General features: G+C 31.1%; 1 protein-coding gene across 2 annotated transcripts; it reads right to left on the bottom strand.

Moving 5' to 3' along the window:
* Positions 1 to 17,837: 17,837 nt before the first annotated feature.
* Positions 17,838 to 21,899, bottom strand: LOC144567841 (tubulin beta-2 chain). Of its 2 annotated transcripts, none has more exons than XM_078318022.1 (4): positions 21,604 to 21,899; positions 20,334 to 20,756; positions 19,950 to 20,219; positions 17,838 to 18,736 (listed from the first exon to the last, which is right to left on the bottom strand). In XM_078318022.1, the coding sequence occupies exons 2-4, from the start codon at positions 20,725 to 20,727 to the stop codon at positions 18,063 to 18,065; spliced, it is 1,338 nt and encodes a 445-aa protein (XP_078174148.1). In that variant the 5' UTR covers positions 20,728 to 20,756; positions 21,604 to 21,899; the 3' UTR covers positions 17,838 to 18,062. The 2 variants fall into 2 exon arrangements, with proteins under 2 accessions (XP_078174148.1, XP_078174149.1); XM_078318023.1 differs by lacking the exon at positions 21,604 to 21,899 and adding an exon at positions 21,271 to 21,599.
* Between the last annotated feature and the right edge of the window lie 234 nt (positions 21,900 to 22,133).

Here is a 22,133-nt window from a genome sequence, read left to right as displayed (position 1 = left end):
AAAATATTATGCATACATCGTTAATACATCAGAAGCCCCGGTATAAGAGATCACTGTCTAATGTTATGACTTACGACTAATCAGAACATAATTAATTTGACAGATTATGTTCTTAATGTATGCATTATTAAATCATTTTTAAAATATATTAGACTTATTATTTCGGCAATCTATGGGGTCGTTTAGCAACAAAGGATTAAGAGCTTAAGGAGCACTAAGGAACCGATGTTCGGTTGTCTTAATCCGTGAATTTTGCTAAGAAAGCTAAAGGGGGTATGGGTGTCTTAAAGTCCGAGCAGAGGATTAAGATCCGGGCAAAAGGAAGCTAAAGGAGATGTTCTTAATTCACGCTAAAGAACTGATGTTTGGTAGGATTAAGCGGCTAAGAAAGCTAAAAGGAAGCAGATTAAGTCTTAAGGAGGCTTAATCCTTTGTTGCCAAACGGCCCCTATATGTCTAATAGTAGTACTGGAATTTTTTTTTTTAAATTTCAACATATTGAATTTATTTGAGAATTATTGTCTGAGACCTCAAGTTGTCAAATAATTTTGAATCAACTTTCAACAACGAATTCAAATGACTCAAATCGAGATATTTATGGTGATGTATTTACATTATAAATTTGTTAATTTTTAAGTAATTTTATTAACGTGTTTAGCCTTTTCTTTTAATCTTTTTTCGACTTGATTTTATACTAAACAAACTACAATATTTACAAATTCGGCACATGAATGCATCACTTATTATGTAAGAATACATTATGGCGCAACTAAGCACAAATGAAAGGGGCTAAGTCACTTCTATAAATTAAAAAAAATATATCATTTTTGTCCTTCAATTTTTTATTCTTTATAAAAAAATATTACTATTAACCCCCTCATAAAATAAAATTACACAATAGCTTTCATCTAGCCTTCTAATCTCCTTGCCCTATTGTTGTTCGTACAATAATCTTTTACGTCTATTTGACTAATTTGCAAAAACATACAATTATTGAATTTTACGATTTCTTCTATTTTTGAGAATATGTAGGTCCAAGAAGAGTAAGAACTGCTGTATAATATGCTTGGACTGAAGAAATCAGGAAGACTTTTATCAAGAATACTAATTGTAAAATCAAAAGCTTGGTAAAGTATATATGAGGTTGATTAAATTGAGATAAAACGTTATGAACGTTTTCAAAACGTTGGTAACGTTTTATAATGATCAGAAGCTTCAAAAGAATCAAGTTATAACGTTATAACGATTATACAACCGTTGTAACGTTTTTACAAACGTTATAACGGTTCACAAACGTTGTAACGTTTAACAGATACAGAACAACTGAAGAACTGCTGTTCAGTTCAAGTTATAACGTTATAACGATTATACAACCGTTGTAACGTTTTAAAAATGTTATAACGGTTCAAAAACGTTATAACGGTTCACAAACGTTGTAACGTTTAACAGATACAGAACAACTGAAGAACTGCTGTTCAGTACAAACTATAAACGTTGTAACGTTTATAAATCGTTATAACGTTTTGGAAACGTTGTAACGATTATAAAACGTTATGTAACGTTTTACTAAGCTGTCAGAGAATTAAAACCCTAAAACGCATTTGAATAAAACGTTAGTAACGTTTTACAAAACGTTGGTAACGTTTTATATCAAACAGCTCATTTGAATAAAACGTTGGTAACGTTTTACAAAACGTTGGTAACGTTTTATATCAAACAGCTCATTTTTGAGCTGCCACTATAAATAGACTGAGGGGATCACTTTTCAAACCACCTCAGCCGACCCTAATTAATTCAAAAGTGATTTTCTGAGAGCTTAGCATACTCCATTGTTGTGAGAGCCTAAAACTTCAAAATCTCTCAAGCAACCTCAAACCTACTTCACTAATCTTGATATAGATTAGGTTAGAGTGATCTATTGAGTATTTCTCTTGTGTTCCTAGACAATCGAGACCTTGTTCTCATCTTTTTGAGTTGGCCGTTTGATTTCCCGCTTGGTGTGTAAGGGCTCAACGGTTCACAAGTTGTAATCCTTTCGTATTGGGTAATAGGAAGGCGCACCTCACAAGGTTGCGAAGCCCCGGAGACGTAGGCCTTTGTTTTGCCGAACTCCGTTATCACCCCGCGTGTCAAATTTCTCTAAACTCATCTCTTTACTTTCAATTGCAATTTAATTTCAGTTTTTGAGCAATTAAAGGTGCCCCTAAGTGCAACACCTATCTTAATTTTCTAGTTCCGTCCTGGAATACATTATTTAAATTTGTTATGAAAATTTTTGATGAGTTAAAACTCGAAAATTATTTAAATTCACAAAATTATTTTGATGAGTAAAAACTCGAAAAAACTTCGCTCATATAAATTTCATGTTCTCATCTGTCAATTAACGCATAATAGTTTGCAAATATCTATCCGAAACATTTAAGAAAAGTATACAACTAAGCACAAATTAGTACCAAATGTTTTTTCAGAGATGAATTGTGCCGGGTTGCACTGCGATGCGATGCATGACATGCGTCAATCCGAATGCTATCTTATTTAGTTCTAAGTAATTTTTTCTAAAAATAACACGTTACATCAATTTACGAATTCCTCTTAAACTTAACCAGGATTTATATTTTTAACTGATCCGTTGGTTTTTATGTCTGAAACAGCATTAAAACTGAGAATATATATCTTCTTTGTGTATCTATTTATTTATTTTTATTTTGGTAATAAGCCCGGAGGTGAAGATTAATTTAATAAAATGTAGCTAAATATTATATTTTAGTATCTGTCGCAGCTCAATCAAAATAACCTATATTTATTTGATTCGGATATAGCGTATCAACCTCACAAAAATCTGAAAAGCAAATATTCTATTAAGGATTTTTTTCCACCTTTTTAACAATCAAATGTCTTTTCATTGGTTGAATATTATTTGCCAATATCCGGAATAAATCTTGCGTCAGATGCAAATGTAAGGAATATGTTCATTTTCCTATCCGCAAATAAAAAGAAATTCTCAAGGGATTTACGAAAAGGTTAGAGAGGCAAAAAATAAAATGAATAGCGACAGCTTCTAAATTTTTCAATTTTTAGAAATATAAAAATTAAATTATTCAAGAGTAAATAAATAAAACTTTTTTTTTCATCGCATGAGAGGAACCAAGGAACGGAACCAAAGGTTGAATCCAATATTATTAGAACCGGACCGGACCAGTCGGTTGAACCGGATTAAACCGGAACCGGAGCCCTTTCCGATTTGGTTCGATTAAGAGAACGCTTCTATCATTGAACCGTTAGAAGTCAGTTTAATGGGCTGGTTTTTGATAAAAAAAAAAAAAAAAAAAAAAAACGTGAAGCTCGGTTTTAAAACCCCGATTTTTATGCTAGTTTATTTCTGTACAACTTTTTTCTTACATTAAATATGAGAGAGAAGAAATTGTATTGGCTAGCATCTCACATCTGTACACCATCACATCTAAAGTGAGTAAAGTAGATGCCATACTAGAATTTATTTTATTCTATAAAATGTACACATAAGTCCTCAAAATATTAGATATTTTAAGAGAACAAATTATGTATATATATGACTATAACGATCTCAAGAAGGCAAGCTATGCTTAAATCAAACTATATATATTTTTGTGTTTAATTCTCTTCAAAATAATAATGATCGCTATTTTATTTTTATTCTAATTTTCATTATTTTTGTTAGAGTTTTATATTTTTATTAAGATATAATTTATTATTTTTACAAATTATAAAAAAAAATAGAAGCTTTATCCACCTTAAAAACATTCAATCTTTTTTAATAAAATCAGTATTATTACTTTATTTGAATGTTAAAATTTGAAATATATTTATAAATACTTTTTTATATATTATTTAATATGTATGTATGAAACAAATACTATATAAAATATATGATTATTTTATAATAATTTTCATATCTCATATATGTCAATCAGCAATTGAACAGGTTGAATCATCAGTTCGACTAGTAAACTGTTAACTCCGTTCAAGTATTTATAGGAATTAAATCAATAATTTTCATAAATTGTTGGGAACCATATCACAAAAAGCAAGATACTAGAGATATCGAATCATTAATTATGTCCCTATAGAGCACGTCGAGATCAGATTTCTCCAATTTCATAGAAATTAAATGAACCAAATCATTGATTTGTTTCTTTAATTTTTTAAGTTGTGCGATTATTGATATGTAAATTGCGGACTAATGATTCGATCCTTTTGCCTATGTCCAAAAGGTCTATTTTATGGAAGTAATTAATTTCTCTTTTATATTTCTAAAATTAAAATTTATTTCACAGATGACAAGTGGATCGCTATCCTGTTGATTCGAGATTTCTTGAACTTGTGGAATGAGGTACCTGGCATATTGGCAACAAGTTTGAATTTTTTTCATAAATCATAATTAATAAAACGAATTTTACGGACCCAATATGATTGATTTTTTTTTTTCAAAAACTATAAGGATCGTGGAGTCCCACGGTCTCAAAATTTTTTTTTTTTTTTTTTATAAAACAGAATTTTTTAAAACTTTTTTTTATATTAAAATATTAGAAATGTTGAATATATTTCTTTGAAAATAGATGAAATAAAATATAATTTGATTTATTAGAAAGACTGCAATAAATAACCCGGATCAATATTTTTCAGGTCAGGTTTTTTGCGGCTGTAAGAAAAATTAATATATTTCTGTATTTGTTATTAGAAAAAAAATAAAAATGCTTAGATTCTGAGTTATTGATCTCGGTCCAAAAGTCACTTCTAGATAATCCAAAAAATATTGTGATCCTTCTAGTACATTTAATTTATGAAAAGTTGTATCTATTTTTGAAAAAAACAAAAACTTTTAAGTTATTTAATGATTGTTATTCAAAAAGAATTCTCAAAATAAATATAACTTTTTATAAATTAAATGTCCTAGAAGGATCACAATATTTTCTGGATTACTTAGAAGTGACTTTTGAACCGGAATCAATAACTCAGAATCTAAGCATTTTTATTTTTTTCTAATAACACATAAAGAAATATATTAATTTTTCTTACGGCTGCGAAAAATCCGACTTGAAAAATATTGATCCGGGTTATTTATTGCAGTCTTTCTAATAAATCAAACTATATTGTATTTCATCTATTTTCAAATAAATATATTCAACATTTATAATATTTTAATACAAAAAATAAAAAAATTTAAAAAAATTCGGTTTTATAAAAAAAAAAATTGAGACGTTCTCACGGTCTTTATGATTTTTGAAAAAAAAAAAACCAATCATATTGGTTCCGTAAAATTCGTTTTATTAATTATGATTTACGAAAAAAATTCAACAAGTTTGGGACCCACGCTTATCCGATTCCACATGGATGCTTTAAGTAATTATTTATTTAAGTTGCAAGATAAGAATAATATATAAAAATCAAATGAACATGATCCCAGTAAGATTCCCTCACGAAATCAAATCTGTAAGGATTAATCAAAATCGGAAACAGATCGAACTATTTTGCAAAATCTTTTCTTAAAGATTAGAATCTGTTGGTAAATTTACTTGACGTGATGAAATTTGGAACTTAAATTCATGTGATTTATATTTTACACGCATAATTTCAGATTGCATAAAGGTTAAAGATAAAAAAAATATTTATTTTATCAACTTATCAATGAAGTTAATTTATTTATTTTAAAGGATTTTCAAGTGATTATTCACCTCGAATATCAAATTGATTAATTCTTTACATGTTTAATTGGACGGTCCAAATGATGGGTAAAGATGTTAACAGAACTGTTCTAGCTTCATGCAGCGCGAAATATAGAATCAAAGTAGCACTTCAAGAAACTAAAACTGCTCTCTTAAATGACTATTTGAGTTAGGTGCCAGAAAAGACGCAAATTTTAGCGTTCCCACATGCTTTTGGTTAAATGAAGTGCGCATTCCAGCCGAGAGAAGTGACCCCTCCACCTTAAAAAAATGTATATTTTTTAGAGTTCAGATAATTATTTTAGAATTTTATGATGACTATTTGTGATTAGAGGAGGTTCAAATGCTCCGTTGATTTAGTGCTTTAATCACGTACCACATCTTTATTTATATTTTCAAAATTCAAATAGTTATTTCAAACAAATCAATATGATCTCTGTGTTCTTCAAAAAGAGCCATTTGGCGAATCAATTAATAAATAATACGGCAATTGAGATTTTTCTCTGGTCTATCTTCCCTTAGCAGAAGCCTAGGCCTATACTGTATGCGAGCAAATTTTGCATCCTCCTAACGGCTGAAGAGGAAGAATCATAATTTTCATTAGTAGAACAAAATAATAGCAAATCGGGTTTAAATAACTAATCGGATTCAAATTCATTAGCTAATCCAATACTAGATAAAAAATAATGCTCCAACTTAATAGTTTCTAATGGACTGACTTCTAATTTTCAATTCTCTAACTTCTAATTTTAATTATCAATCAAAGAATTTATTCTAATTTTAATACAAAATTTAACTCAAATTACAAATTAGGATTTGAAACAAAGGCAACAAAATTTCTTGGAGGGGCAAACTCGATCCGAGCCTATATATTTATATAAGAACTCAAAATTCAGGAGAGGGGCAGCTGTCCCTCTCCTGGATAGATGTTAGTTTGTCCCTGACCATCTTTGTAAGTTAATCTTAATCTAATATAGGGGAGGAAGCCTGATGTATACTTTTACGTTTTTCCATTAAAAAAATGATATCTATATTAAAATATTTTTAGAGATTAAATATTATATTTTTTTGGAAATTATTTACTATGTTTTTAGATAGATGGAAAATCACTGTTTTCAGAAAAATAAAAACAAACATTGTAAAAAGTGCCAAAAAAATATAAAAATTGGTCTTCAAACACATTTGAATATAAAAATCAATTTGAGTTGTTCAAATCGTTGTTTGAATTTTAAAAATGAAAATAAGAAGGTTAAGTGTGTTTACAGCACAAAAATAATAAGGCATTTGAGTCCTCCTCTTGTAATTAACAGTACACACTTTGACCAAATTCAAAATGTATGATAGTTTATAAAAATTATTTTAGGGTACAATTTTATGAATGTAATTTTAGTTTAAAGGAGTATACATTCTTGATTAGGAGATTTTGAATGGATGAAAAGCTACAGAACAAGAGAATATTTAGAGGATCGGATAAAGAAATAATTATGAAGAATTAATTTTCTATATATTATTTATTTTTAAATAATGTTGTGAAATTTTCTATATATTGGAATGTATACTCTATTTTTTAAGAAATTTCAAAGATCATAGCCGTGCAAATTAATAAAAAACAATATCAAGCATATGTAACAAATTATAATTGAGAATTTAAAAATGTTAATATGTGTGATATTTTTGTCTTTATGAAAAAATAAATATGGTAAGATTATTAACTAATGAAATTATAGAATTGACAGATATATTAACTAATCAAGTTTGTCCAGTGGTGGGTTTATCTTGTGTAATTTATAAACAATGTCCAAATTTGAAATTAAAAAAAAAAATTGTAGAACAAATTGTCTATCGATTAAGCTTGAAAAATAAACTATAAACCTAAGCTCCGTTTTGTATCCACAGATAAAGCTAATGGATCTATTTCTGAAAGATCACACCCGATAAAAGTGTTTTCTATTTTGAGCTCCGGAATCTATTTTCTTTTTCGAGGTGCTATTCTGGCAAATCTGCTTCAGAAAAGGCATCGAATTTCCAAAAAAGACAAAAAGCTTCAAAAGGGCTTCAAAAGTGGTTTAGACGCATAAATAGGTTTAGGTTTAGTGCTTGTCGTAAAAAAGTTGGATTTGGATTTTGTTCAAAGGATTTTGGACAATTTTTATTCAAACTGATCGTCTGATTTATGTTGTGATTTGTGCGAAAAGATTTAAAATTTAATAAATTTAAATTGTCCGTACGAATTTCGATGGAGGTCAGACGATTTTTAGAGTCGACTTTAAATGTGACTTTTCTACAAAATTCTTGACACCAAAAACCCCACCCAAAAATTTACTCGAAGATTGCAAAATTAGTTTGATTTTCTCAATTACAAAATTTTAATTTAATTTAATTTTTCCCTTTTTCTTGCATTTCCCTTCCATGTTTCAATATGTCTTGTACTTAACCCTTCCAATGTCTGTAATTTTTTATTTGTATTGTCTTAGTATGGTCACAAATATTTTTCATTAATAATGGAAAAAGTAGATTTCAAAAATATAATATGAATAGTTGAGCTTGTTTTATTTATAACATAACGCATTCACTAAAAATTGAGAAACAAATTATGTATGCAAAGTCAGGTCAACGGTTTGTACTAATTCATTCATAATAGTTAATTTTTCACCATTTCATATTCATACAAAAAGAACTCAAATTTTATAATTTTCTTTTACGTGAATGCATCACTTGATTCAACGTTAAAGTGAAGCAAAAATTCAAGTATCACTCAAATTTTAGTTAATTAGACATTTAATTTGAAATTCAAGTGAAGCAAAAATTTAAAGGAAAACTCTTTCTTTAAAGAACAAAAATAAAAGAGAAAGATATGAGTATATGACATCGATCCCTGCTGGTGCCTGAGATAAAAATAGGGGACCATTTGAGAGACTCAATGTGGACCGATTTTTTTATTTTTATCCAAAATTTAAATTAAATTTCAAAACTTAACCGGTTTGATTGTCATTTTCTAATTCTACCCAAACCGGTTAACCGTTAACCGGACCAAATTTCCGGTTAACGGTTAACCGGACCCTTTGAAATGGTTCGGTTTACCATTAACCGGACCCAAACCATGGGTCCGGTTAACGATTAACCGGATTTGTTGGTCCGCTTAACCGTTAACCGAACCGAATTTTTTTTTTTTTTTTTTTTTTTTTTTTTTTTTTTTAACAGAAAATTTAAAAAAAAAATTTCTATTGAAAATAAACATGAAAATTCGTATTTAGATTTATCAAATTTACACCAAAAATTTCCATGTATATTTTCAATAGAAAAATAAAAAAAATTTAATAAATCTAAATACGAATTTTCATGTATATTTTCAATAGAAAAATAAAAAAATTTAAAATTTTCTGTTTTAAAAAAAAGTAAAAAAAAAAAAAATTGGTAACCGTATATTATTTATGTATATGTATATGTGTATGTGTATGTGTATGTGTATTTTTCTATAATTTTAAATAGAAATTTTTGGTGTAAATTTGATAAATCTAAATACGAATTTTCATGTTTATTTTCAATAGAAATTTTCATGGTGGTTTTCAATACGAATTTGATAAATCTAAATACGAATATTTAATAAATCTAAATATGTAAATTTTTGGTGGAAATTTTTGGTGTAAATTTGATAAATCTAAATACGAATTTTCATGTTTATTTTCAATAGAATTTTTTTTTTTAAATTTTCTGTTTTTAAAAAATAAAAAAAATAAAAAAAAATAAAAAAAAATTCGGTTCGGTTAACGGTTAAGCGGACCAACAAATCCGGTTAATCGTTAACCGGACCCATGGTTTGGGTCCGGTTAACGGTAAACCGAACCATTTCAAAGGGTCCGGTTAACCGTTAACCGGAAATTTGGTCCGGTTAACGGTTAACTGGTTTGGGTAGAATTAGAAAATGACAATCAAACCGGTTAAGTTTTGAAATTTAATTTAAATTTTGGATAAAAATAAAAAAATCGGCAATGTGGATCTCGGTTTCAACGTTATTCATATATATTTTTTGCTAACATCACTGCTCTTATTTTCTCGTAAAATAATAATAAATTTAATTTGCTGCCTCAATTTGGGCAGTTTTGTCTGCAAATAAAAAAATTAATTCCTTGGAAACAATATTGATTGGTTTTCTTCTTGAAAACTGGTTGACTCTCACTATTTTTTCATAATTTATCGTACTGAGAAAAATCAATAGTGAGGCCTGGGTGGAAGAGAGAAAGGGAAGGAGAGGAGAGGACTCGCGAATTTCACAGTTTTTAAAGAGATCGAATTAATAGTTCAGTCTCAGTTATTTCTGATTTTTTTTCAAAAAAAACATGATGTAATTTACAAAAAATATTTTAATAAGACCGAATCATTGATCTACAATTTGATCGGAAAAAAAAATTCTTGTTTCCAATAAGTTTTTTTTTTAAATTTTGAAAATAAAAAAAAGTTGCATAATTTGGGTCTAGGTTCCGGTCGTACTGGTTTGGCAACATTACTATAAATTTTATTCTAGCTATATAGTTTGAGTAAGGCTACGGTGCTATGGGTTGCATAGAGGGCTACGGTGCTACGGTTCAATATTCGAGTTTTTAAAATTCTAACGGTCGATCCAAACTATTCATCTTGTTCTCCATATCAATATGTGTTTGGAGATCAAATTTCACATTTTTTGGAAATTGTTTACTATTTTTTTAGATAGGTAGAAAATCAAATATCAAAATGGTGCAAAAATTTTTAGATCAAGTGATTTTCTACTTATCTAAAAAAATAGTAACAAATTTTCAAAAAATGTAAAATTTGGTCTCCAAACACATATTAATATAGAGAACAAGATGAACAGTTCAGATCGACTGTTAGGATTTTGAAAACTCGAATATTGAGTTGTAGCCCGGTAGCCCTCTATGCAACCCATAGCACCGTAGCCTTACTCATATAGTTTTTTCTTGAAAGAAATTCTAGCTCTATTTTATAAATCATTTCCTTGTTGAAGGTGCCTCCCAACATATTTTTATTCCGATATCAATTATATAAGTTGAAGCGGTACACATTATTAGATACATTTTCATTCTCAAATCATTTATGTTGAAGTGGTACGCATTATTGACGCATAAATGTTGTTGGATACAGTTCAACAGTACGTCTCCCCGTGACTTTCAAGAAATTTCTGTCCATCTCTACTTTACATTTTTTTTAATGAAGTGGTACACATTATTGACACATCTGACATTTCTACTTTAAAAAAAAAAGCTGTCAAGAGAGTCCAAAGATTTTATATTAAATTATTAATCATAGCTACTGATTACAGAGTCTACTGAGTTGCTTAACAAGAGTAATTTACCCATCACAAAAAACACTAAATCCCTGAGTACCTTTACCATCTCTACTTTACTGTCTTTATATATATATGCTTAGCTAAGCTCAGAAGAAATGACAAAAATATTATTTCATGTTTTAGATTCCAAACATATTATTTTTGACAATAAATGTATCAACAATCAGTTATCTTTGTGACAACTATAGATAAACAGATATAAATTCTTCATTTCTTATATATATCACTTTTAAAAAAAAATTAAAATGAGAACCAATATTTGATCTCTAATGGTAAATTTAATGTCCTATGTGTAATAGGTTGTATGTTTGAAATCTGAATTTTTTTTTTATGAATATTAAATAATTGAGTGACTTGATGATCTCCAATCTTTATTTAAAAATATAACTGTCGAAATTTTTATTTATACCTTTTTAAAAAAAAAAAACCTAGATTTGAGGGATTTTCACATTTATCTGGGCCGCAAAGTCAATTTGTAGCCCATTTATGGAGGGTCGTAGATTGGTTTAGAGGTTCCTTAAAATATAAATATATTCAATATGATAGTGCATTTTTTGTGCTTTTGGAGGGCCTCTAAGTCAAACTGCCCCCCCCATAAATGAACTGCAGATTGGCTTTGCGACTCGAATAAATGTGAAAATCCTCCAAATTTAGAGTGTTTTGGTTTTTTTTTTTGTGCTATAAATAATAATTTCGGTTTAAACTGTACACATAGGTGATAGGACCTTGAAGTAAACTTATATAGTTATATATATTGATGGTGTTGACCAAACTTGTATAACAAGTATATATCATCCATGACCCTTTCTCTAAAAAAAATACATTATCGACGGCTCTATATATTAATTAAAAAGTGCTATTTGACTTTTGTAAAGTGCAAACTCATATATAATTTTATTAGGAAGAGCAAAATAAATTAATGACATCCTTGACTAGTTCATCTAATAGCGAATCATGTGAATGACAACAGTTGCTTTGCTAATAATTTCTGAAATAATAATGGTACAACGGTAAAAGGTTACAATAAATTTTACTACAAAAAAAATGAAAGCAAGCCTAATATAAATTTAAGCAACAAATTAATGCTCTTAAAGGCATTACATGACTTATTGTTGGAATGTAGAAACTATAATTGTGAGAAATGTAGAAACAATTTATAATTTATAATTTTTCCCAATTAATAATTTACTACAATATCAGTTTGTAATTGATTTGTAACTGTTAATTATAAAAATAGAAAAAAACATTATAATTATGATATTATACTCATATAATAAATTATATAAACCGATTTAAAAAGTAGGCACTAAAATTATTAATCTAAATAAAAGAATCAATTTTACAAATAAAAATACTCTTGAATATGACTTGTCAAGAGAGCAAATGGCCTCGGCAGCTTGGCTCCCAAGTAAACTGAAAATTTCATATCTTGCCTCAACGTGTTTTATGATTCTCTAATACACCACCGCCTATAATATCAGCATGTTATTTGCACTTAGTCTTTTCTAATTCAAGCCTTTGACCAATTGACATGTACGCCTCATCACGTCCCTTCAAATCTACCCCACTAAAATCAACCGCATGATAACTGATAACTCTATGCTTACTGGACTTGATTTTTTTTTTTTTTTTCAAAATTATGTATTTTACTCTCTAAAATTCATATCAACGTATTTATCTTTTTAAATTTCAATAACTCACAATTGTACCTAATTTATTGCATTTTATTTAAAAATTCATTTTAAATATATAAACTGGATTTTCAAAACTGGGTAAATTTGTGAGTTTTAATTTCAACATTTAGAAGGATAAATATGCAATATCGGAATTTTTGAAGGATATACATGAAAATCCCTCTTTTTTTATGGGTTCACAGTCACAACTCACAACTCAACTCATTACATGGAAATTGGAAAACTACAAATTTTGTTGCAACTTTAAAAGGAAATGAAATAGGAGATGCTTGAAAAAGATAGAGACGGTGGATGAACAAGACAAATTAGCCGCTGGCAATTTTAACTTTAAGTCCAATTCTGTTTTCTTATTTTTTCTTTTGTTTTTTCTGCGAGTTCTTACAGATTTACATAAGTGGTCTATATTCCATCCCCTTCGTAAATATCTGTCATGTTGGTCCCTGTAATTCCTTTAACATTCATTTAATCCTCAAGTTTTAACTTTAATCTTTTGACCACATCAATAATTTTTTCACTAAAACAACATTTGAATCTTCAGTCAATTGTTTCTTAGAAACGCCGATATGCAATAAAAAATCATCCAAGCAAATTGAGCTATTGGTTCTTGTTTTAATATGACAATTATAATCAAATGTTAATTATTTAAGTGGAACCCATTCAAGCAAAACACCTAATATTTCTACCTATTTGTGTAACTTGTAGAGAGGTCCAAAACAAATACATAAGGGATGCTTATGAAATCAAATAGAATTTAAAACTTTAAGACCGACAAGGGAGAATTTTTTTCATAAACCATAATTAAAAAAAATTAATGTTACGGAACCAATATGATTATTTTTTTTTTCAAAAACCATAAAGACCGTGGGGTTCCCACGGTCTCAATTTTTTTTTTTTTTTTTTTAAAAAAGAATTTTTTTCCAAACCGTGGGAACCAATTTTTTTTTAAAAATTTTTTTGTATTAAAATATTATAAATGTTAAATATATTTCTTTGAAAATAGATGAAATACAATATAATTTGATTTATTAGAAAGACTGCAATAAATAATCCGGATCAATATTTTTCAGGTCAGGTTTTTCGCGGCTATAAGAAAAATTAATATATTTCTTTATGTGTTATTAGAAAAAAATAAAAATGCTTAGATTCTGAGTTATTGATCCCGATTCAAAAGTCATTTCTAGAAAAAAATAAAAACCGGACCTGAAAAATATTGATCCGGGTTATTTATTGCAGTCTTTCTAATAAATCAAATTATATTGTATTTCATCTATTTTTAAAGAAATATATTCAACATTTCTAATATTTTAGTACAAAAAATAAAAAAATTCTGTTTTATAAAAAAAAAAAAAAATTCAGACCTTGGGAACCCCACGGTCTGAAAAAAAATTCTGTTTTTTTTAAAAAAATTTTTTTTTTTTTTTTTTGAGACCGTGGGAACCCCACGGTCCTTATGGTTTTTGAAAAAAAAAATAATCATATTGGTTCCGTAACATTAATTTTTTTAATTATGGTTTATGAAAAAAATTCGACAAAGGAAACTAGGTAGGTATTTTTAAAAAAGAGTTGTGCAATTTACCTTTTCCTTTGGGGGACAATGTTTGAACGCAAAAAAATAATAATAATTTTTCATTGCAGAACATGCCGACATGGCATTTTGTTCATTGCACACAATGATGTGATATGCTTTTCTATTTATTTATTTTATTTTGTGGTTTAAAGGACTCATAGATCCAATACAAACTGTATAGTTTTGATAGCTACTTTCAAATTAAGCACGTGAACACGGAATTAATCACAAAACAAACCCAATTAAAAATAACCGATGTGAAAAGAACTTAAATTATGTGTGCTTTAAGCCTATGTACATCAATGTAAGAACATATAACTAAGCAAATTTAGTCAAATGAGAATAACTAAGCAAAGCATGTAAAAAACCTTATAATGTTTTATGTATAAGAAATCGCAAATATGAAATTCAGATTAAAAATTCTTTATTGACATTTAAAATTAAAAAAAACTTGACCTCTTATTTCTCAAAAAAAAAAAAAAACTAAACAAAGCATTAAAGCATACATAAAATAGAAACTTATTTTTCATCATTAAATTGGGATTTCTCAAAATTAAGTTTAGTTCGGTAGCAATAACTTTCTCATCCAACAAGCTATCTCTCTCTCTCTCATATCTTTTTCCGACATAGAAGTGAGAGTTGACGCGGACTTGTACTCAGACAAGCTCAGAAAGTAGTCAAAAGGCCTATGTAAAAAAATAACATTTTTTTCTTTTTTTCTTTTTTTTTTTAGGTGAGCATCTTTTTTCTCTTAATATGTAAGAGCTGATGCAGTTATTACTTAATTCAAAGGCACAGTTCTTGGTAAGTTGTTATGGCAAAGTAATTAATTAATTTGGTGCTAATAGTCAAAGTCAGACATTGACCTCTCAAATTTTACATAACTGGAGAGGTCCAGAACCTACATATACCTTTATAATATTTACTGGTAACTGGTAAGGAATTCCCATGGTTTTGAAATGGAGAGGAGAGAAGGAGGACCAGCTTTGTCCTGCCAGCTGGTCCGCTGTATTTTTCAATTGCATTAGAACTTAGAAAGTTCAAAAATTTGTAGAGACTTCCCCAAGCTTAATTGTTTGCATAATTGTATTTTATCTGTTCATTGTCTTGTAATGTAAGTGTATTTACCAAACAACGAACTTAATTAGCAATGCTAAGATTAAGAAACTTAAGATATGATTAAAAGTTTAATTGTCACTGTAGAACTTGCATTGGACAATTTTGTAGAATTTAGACGGTAGATTGGTGTGGGTAAAAAATGTGTTGTAATTTAGTTTTTATTGATTTAGCTTATTATGATCATGTTTGGCAAAATTAGAGAATTTTTGTTTTTTCATCAGATATGGAGAAAAGCTTGTAGAAGAAGAATGTACAGACTACAGAGTAATTCTACTTGACAAGGGTATAAACGCAAAGAATTCACAGGAGATAATTTGTGGAGGCTTATTTGAGGGGTGCCTTTGTGGTTATCCATGGATTCATTTTCCCTGGCTATTCGGTTGGTGCCATGCACCTGTCAAAAATATAATGAGGGAAGAAATTAGTATAGCTGTGAGGCACTGGTAGGTCAAGATTGCTCAGTTGGTTGTGGGTTTGTTGGATAACATCTCTGATCTCTCTCATAATTTAATTTGGTACAGGATTATGACAGGAATACCCCTCACCCCTCACCCCACTCCCTGCTATCCCTTCCTTTATTAATTATTAGTAACTGTTTTTGATTTGGAATTTTGCTGACAAATACAAGGTAAGAAGTAAGAACAAAAGGTTGCTTTAATCCTCATAGTAGACAAATTTTACTACCATTTAAAATCTCTACTTGTGCAGTTGTGCTGACCATTAACTCTCTGCTTATGTTGTTGATAAATGCAACTACCAAAATATTGTTGCCTTGATTCTACAAATTTCTGAAAACTTCTCAATCAATTTTATATTGAGAATCACTTGAAGACATTAACTTACATCAAATTATGCCTAACTTTTACTGTACTTTTGACAGGTAGGCTTCGAGATAAATGGAACTATAATGAAATTTGACATGAAATTATAATGAAATTTGAATAGAAATAAACTAAATTAATTTTAAGTTAATTTCAAAAGCATTGCACTCGTGCAACTAATTTAAATTGCTTATCATTCATAAATTGAAAAAAAATTCTCATACATCTCAGAAATTAATTTTTGAAATAGATGAGTGAATATAAATTAATATTTTTGCCAAAACAATATTTTGAAAACAATTTCACTAAAAAAAAATCTTTTTTATTTATAAAATTATCATACATCCTTGAAATTGCAAATGAAATTACCACCTAAAATATGAAACTAAAATGAAATTTCCAATGTAGATGCTCTCATATATATATTATTAAAAAAATTCAGGTTATTCCAATCAACAAATACCATCCCTCAAATAAAAGACATTTAAATATATAATTTCGGAATCAAATGTTTGCTACTTTGCTTGCAATTTTGCAAATATACTTTGACAATGGCAACCTAAAAAACCATCATAACCTTTGTCTTTTCTTAGGCTATAACAGATAGGCCATGCCTTTGACTTTTGGCAAAATGGTGGAGATGCTTATCGTTGTCTCTATCACAGGACAAAGCAACTTGGACGGCGAAAGCGACTTTGCGTTTATGCTTTTGTTGCCTCTTGATGGAAGCTGGAAGCCTCATCCAGAAACAAAAATAGAATTAAATTGATAAAAATTATAGTACTAGGAGTGCAAACGGATCGGATAGTGGTAAAACTATATCCGTATTTGTTTTTATTTTCCGGATACAGATACGGATTGGATATTAGATGGATACAAATACGAATTGGACATTAACCGGATACGGATACGGATATCCGCTTTTTATAATAGTGAATAACATAATTTTTTTCATAATATATATCTACTATTTGGATATGGTCGAATAATATCCAACCCGTGTGCACCCCTAATAATACATTAATATATCAGATTAATGGGCTCCGATTCTAATTTGGTTTTGATATGTTTTTCGTTTTATTGTAAATTATCATATAAATTTTTCATATTTGATCCTTATCCAGCCCGGTTATATTAATGGGCTCGGAATCTGTTTCCTTTCTTCAAGGTTTTGGGCTTTACTACAAGTTTTCTCTATTTTGACCTAAATAACTTCCCCGCTTGAATTTTCCTTTGAAGTGATCAGAGGCCCCTGGGCTAGAGAAATCAACTACTCGGCTGATGCCTCAAATCTCAATGTCTCCCGTAAATTATGATTCGAAATGAATTTCATCGTTCTCTTGCCCGTTGTATTGTTTTCTCACTTCTTGATTCTTTTTATAACGAGAAGTGAACAAAAAAGATATAATCTCATACCAAGAGGATCACAGGAATCAAGCATTCTATCCAAGTAAACATGCCGCCTAAAATTGCTAGGCCTTCTTTTATTATAGGACGACTCTCCCATCAGAAAAAAATTTGGAGAAAAAATGCAAAATTTCAAACTATTATGATAGCCAACAATCAGATCACATATCAAGGAAGAGAAATTGCTTGAACACAACAGTCAAGGTCATCCATAATAGAACTAGAAATTACAGCACATGCAAGTTACATATCAAAGCCAACCTTTTACATACCAGATAATAACAAGCAAAAAAATGAAGATGAGAGAGGAGCAATGCAGATCCAAAGCACAACAACCACACCTAAAGCAGTACAAAAGGTCATAATACAACACCTCTCGCCGGCACAAAGCACATTAATTTGGAATGATCCTTACATCTCCGGCTCTGGTTCCTCTTCCTCATACTCACCTTCCTCGTCTGCTGTTGCATCCTGGTACTGCTGGTACTCTGATACAAGATCATTCATGTTGCTCTCAGCCTCAGTGAACTCCATCTCATCCATGCCCTCACCAGTGTACCAGTGCAAGAAGGCCTTGCGCCGGAACATAGCAGTGAACTGCTCACTGACTCTCCTAAACATCTCTTGGATGGAGGTCGAGTTGCCGATGAAAGTCGAGGCCATTGAAAGACCCCTAGGCGGGATGTCACACACGCTCGATTTCACATTGTTGGGAATCCACTCAACAAAGTAGGATGAGTTCTTGTTTTGCACATTGATCATCTGTTCATCAACCTCCTTCGTGCTCATTTTGCCCCTGAACATGGCTGAGGCGGTGAGATAGCGACCGTGGCGGGGATCTGCAGCACACATCATGTTCTTAGAATCCCACATTTGCTGGGTGAGTTCAGGGACGGTTAGTGCCCGGTACTGCTGGGACCCACGGGAGGTGAGGGGGGCGAAACCAACCATGAAGAAGTGGAGACGTGGGAAGGGGATCAGGTTGACGGCGAGTTTGCGCAGGTCGGAGTTGAGTTGACCGGGAAAGCGAAGGCAGCAGGTCACACCACTCATGGTTGCTGAGATAAGGTGGTTCAGGTCTCCAACTGGTTCATTGGAAGTGCAAAATCATTAGCTTAGGAATCAAGATAGTACAGTGGTTGCATGATATGTATAACATATTTAATTGACACAATCTGTATATGATTCCCTCATATTTAAAATTTCTTCCAAGTTCTGAATTTTGTTAGCATTCCATTGTACCAATACTCGGCGAGAAGAAACTACACTATATTACATCTTTGTTTATGGCATGTTATAGCTACAATTAATCAACTCTGGCATGCCACAAAAAAGAAAGTCCTATACTGAATATTTATGTTAGGGATTTGGCTAATATGCTATGGGTAGCTAAGAGGCCTCCCGTGCTACGGCTCAATATTCGACTTTTAAAAATCCTAACGGTCGATCCGAACCGTTCATCTTGTTCTCCATATTAATATGTGTTTGGAGACCAAATTTTACATTTTTTGGAAATTGTTTACTATTTTTTTAGATTTATTGAATATCGCTGTTTTTTATGGTCCAGATTTGTCTGAAAAACAGCGATTTTCAATAAATCTAAAAAAATAGTAAAAAATTTTCAAAAAATGTAAAATTTGGTCTCCAAGCACATATTAATATGGAGAACAAGATGAACGGTTCGGATCAACCGTTAGAATTTTAAAAAGTTGAATATTGAGCCGTAGCACGGGAGGCCTCTTAGCTACCCATAGCACCGTAGCCAAGTCCTTTATGTTAGATAGGATTGAGTCAACTAAATAGCCCAAGAAAACAATGATCCAAAAACTAAGGTCCTTTCAGGTTTTAGATAAGACAAAAATAATTATGGAGTCGTCTATTCAATAAAACTAAACTCCTATACTACCATCCACATTTGTGTGCACCAAGTACAAAAGCTAAACAAGTTCTGATTTGAACCCTTGCAGATTTGACCAAGTACTTTGTCCGACAATAGCCCAATAAAGACAGCACATAAGGGAGACAGGTAGGTGGATGCCTAATAATTGCTACTATAATATAAGAGGCCAACCTGACAGGGCCCATTTCCTCCATCAGTGCAACTGTACAGTCGGCCCAATCACATTAATCATATATTCCATTAACAGACGTAATGTTCCACTCACTGAACTAAACAAACTCCAGAAAACCCAAAATTAAATGCATGAATCCAAAGACAGACAAACCATTCTCATCACTCAACAATTAAAACAATTATCTATTCTGCTAATTAATAAAATAATATGAGAAATTACTTACAGCTGGGTGTGGTGAGCTTGAGAGTACGGAAACAAATGTCATAAAGCGCCTCGTTGTCAAGAACCATGCACTCATCGGCATTCTCGACCAGCTGGTGCACAGAGAGAGTTGCATTGTAAGGCTCAACTACAGTGTCAGAGACCTTGGGAGATGGGAAGACAGAGAAGGTGAGCATCATGCGATCAGGGTACTCCTCTCTGATCTTAGAGATCAGGAGGGTTCCCATACCCGACCCGGTACCACCACCAAGCGAATGGCAAACCTGAAAACCTGTTCATTAAAGATTATCAATTTTAGTCAGAATAAATAATAGAGACCATACTTGATGAACAAGATCTGAATAATATGTAATAATAAGAATGAATTGCAAGAAGCAAAATTAACCTTGTAAACAGTCACAATTCTCAGCTTCCTTTCTGACGACATCTAGAACTGAATCAATAAGCTCGGCTCCTTCGGTGTAGTGCCCCTTAGCCCAGTTGTTTCCAGCACCAGACTGTCCGAACACAAAGTTGTCGGGCCTGAAGATCTGACCGTAAGGCCCGGTCCGCACGCTGTCCATGGTGCCGGGCTCAAGGTCCATCAGCACGGCACGTGGCACGAACCGGCCACATGAAGCCTCATTGTAGTAGACATTGACACGCTCAAGCTGGAGGTCGGAAGTGCCAGTGTAGCGACCTGTGGGGTCAATACCGTGCTCATCACACACGACTTCCCAGAATTTGGCACCGATTTGGTTACCACATTGGCCACCTTGGACATGGAGGATCTCTCTCATTTTGTTTATATTTGGTTAAGCCTCCTCTCCTGTTGTGAGAGAGTTCAACAAAATGTAAGGATTAAGAAGGTTGTGTTTGATAACATTTGTTTGCAAAATTCAAAGGATACAATGTAAAATATTTAGCTGTTTTCAGAATCACTTTTAAGTATTCATGCAAGAGGGAATATAACCAGAATCTAGACAACCAAATGAAAAAGGTACAAAGGCAGCATAAATTGGTTATAAGGGTCATAAGCATAAAGATTCCTGGACAGAAAACTTCATCACAGAAGAACTGGGTTTCACTGGTGGGTATTTAAAAATATTAACATTTTACTGCAGCATGCCCATCAACCATATGAAATACTGACAAAATAAATTCACACTTTGAAAGTTCACCAACTAAATTTATAATCAGCTGCATGAATAAAAATAAGGAAAATGGACAGACTTGTTTATCAAATTATTTAGGCAAAACATACCAAATAACAGAAATTCCATAAATTCAAAGGAAAAATTTCACAATATCGAAGGAAGTCAGAAAAATGGAATCAATCTAACCTCCAGGCAATCAGATCAAGTGTTCTACAAAATGACAGGGAAAAATCCTTGGGAAGAAGAACTCCAGAACTTGTAAAATTTTCCTACTGCCTAAATAATTTTACAAATATCTAAAAATAGCAAATTACAACGTAATTCAAACATTCAGAAGGAAACGGATTTACGCGCCGATTCAACTAAAAACTGCTCATACTTTCTCAAAATAGTAAACATTTCCGAACTAACGCACAGAATCACTAAGAACTGATTATACTATCTCGTAAATCTTTAGATCTCCATAACCAGATTCAACATCAAAATTAAAAATAAAACTAAAGATGAAAGAAAACTTACTGCTGTGTAGTGGGTCTCGAGAGAGGGAGAGAGTACAATAGAGAGTGAGAAGCCCTAGGCAAGAGGGGATTTATATAAGAGGAAACGGGCAAAAGGCAAGATCGGACGGCTGTAGTTATTTCCCTCCCTTTTTCCTATCGATGATTGGATACCGTCGGTTGAGTCGATCGGACGTTTACGGATGTCTGTTTAGGGAATAGTCGTCTTGAATTTTGAACTTTTGTCCAAATGCCCCTATGTCTGAAATGACAGAAATAACCCTGTCGATGAGTGTGGTTATCGGAGCATTAAATTCCATTGACTGCAGTCAATATCTAGTTAATATTTCTGTATAAAGCAATTAATGAAGTCACAATAAGCGCACTACTGAGAGTCGGAATTTATTATTATTTTGTTAGGAAAAGAAGTTACTGAAATAATTACTCGGCGAAAACCAGGGGTATTTTAGTCGAGAGGGAATAGAACAGGGATGTCATTGTCAGCAGTTTTAAAATGAGAAATGGTTTGCATCACCGAAGGAACTCCGATTC

Source organism: Carex rostrata, chromosome 16 (genome assembly GCF_964058835.1).
Source record: "Carex rostrata chromosome 16, lpCarRost1.2, whole genome shotgun sequence".
NCBI lineage: Eukaryota > Viridiplantae > Streptophyta > Magnoliopsida > Poales > Cyperaceae > Carex > Carex rostrata.
This window is presented reverse-complemented; position numbering and strand designations above follow the sequence as displayed.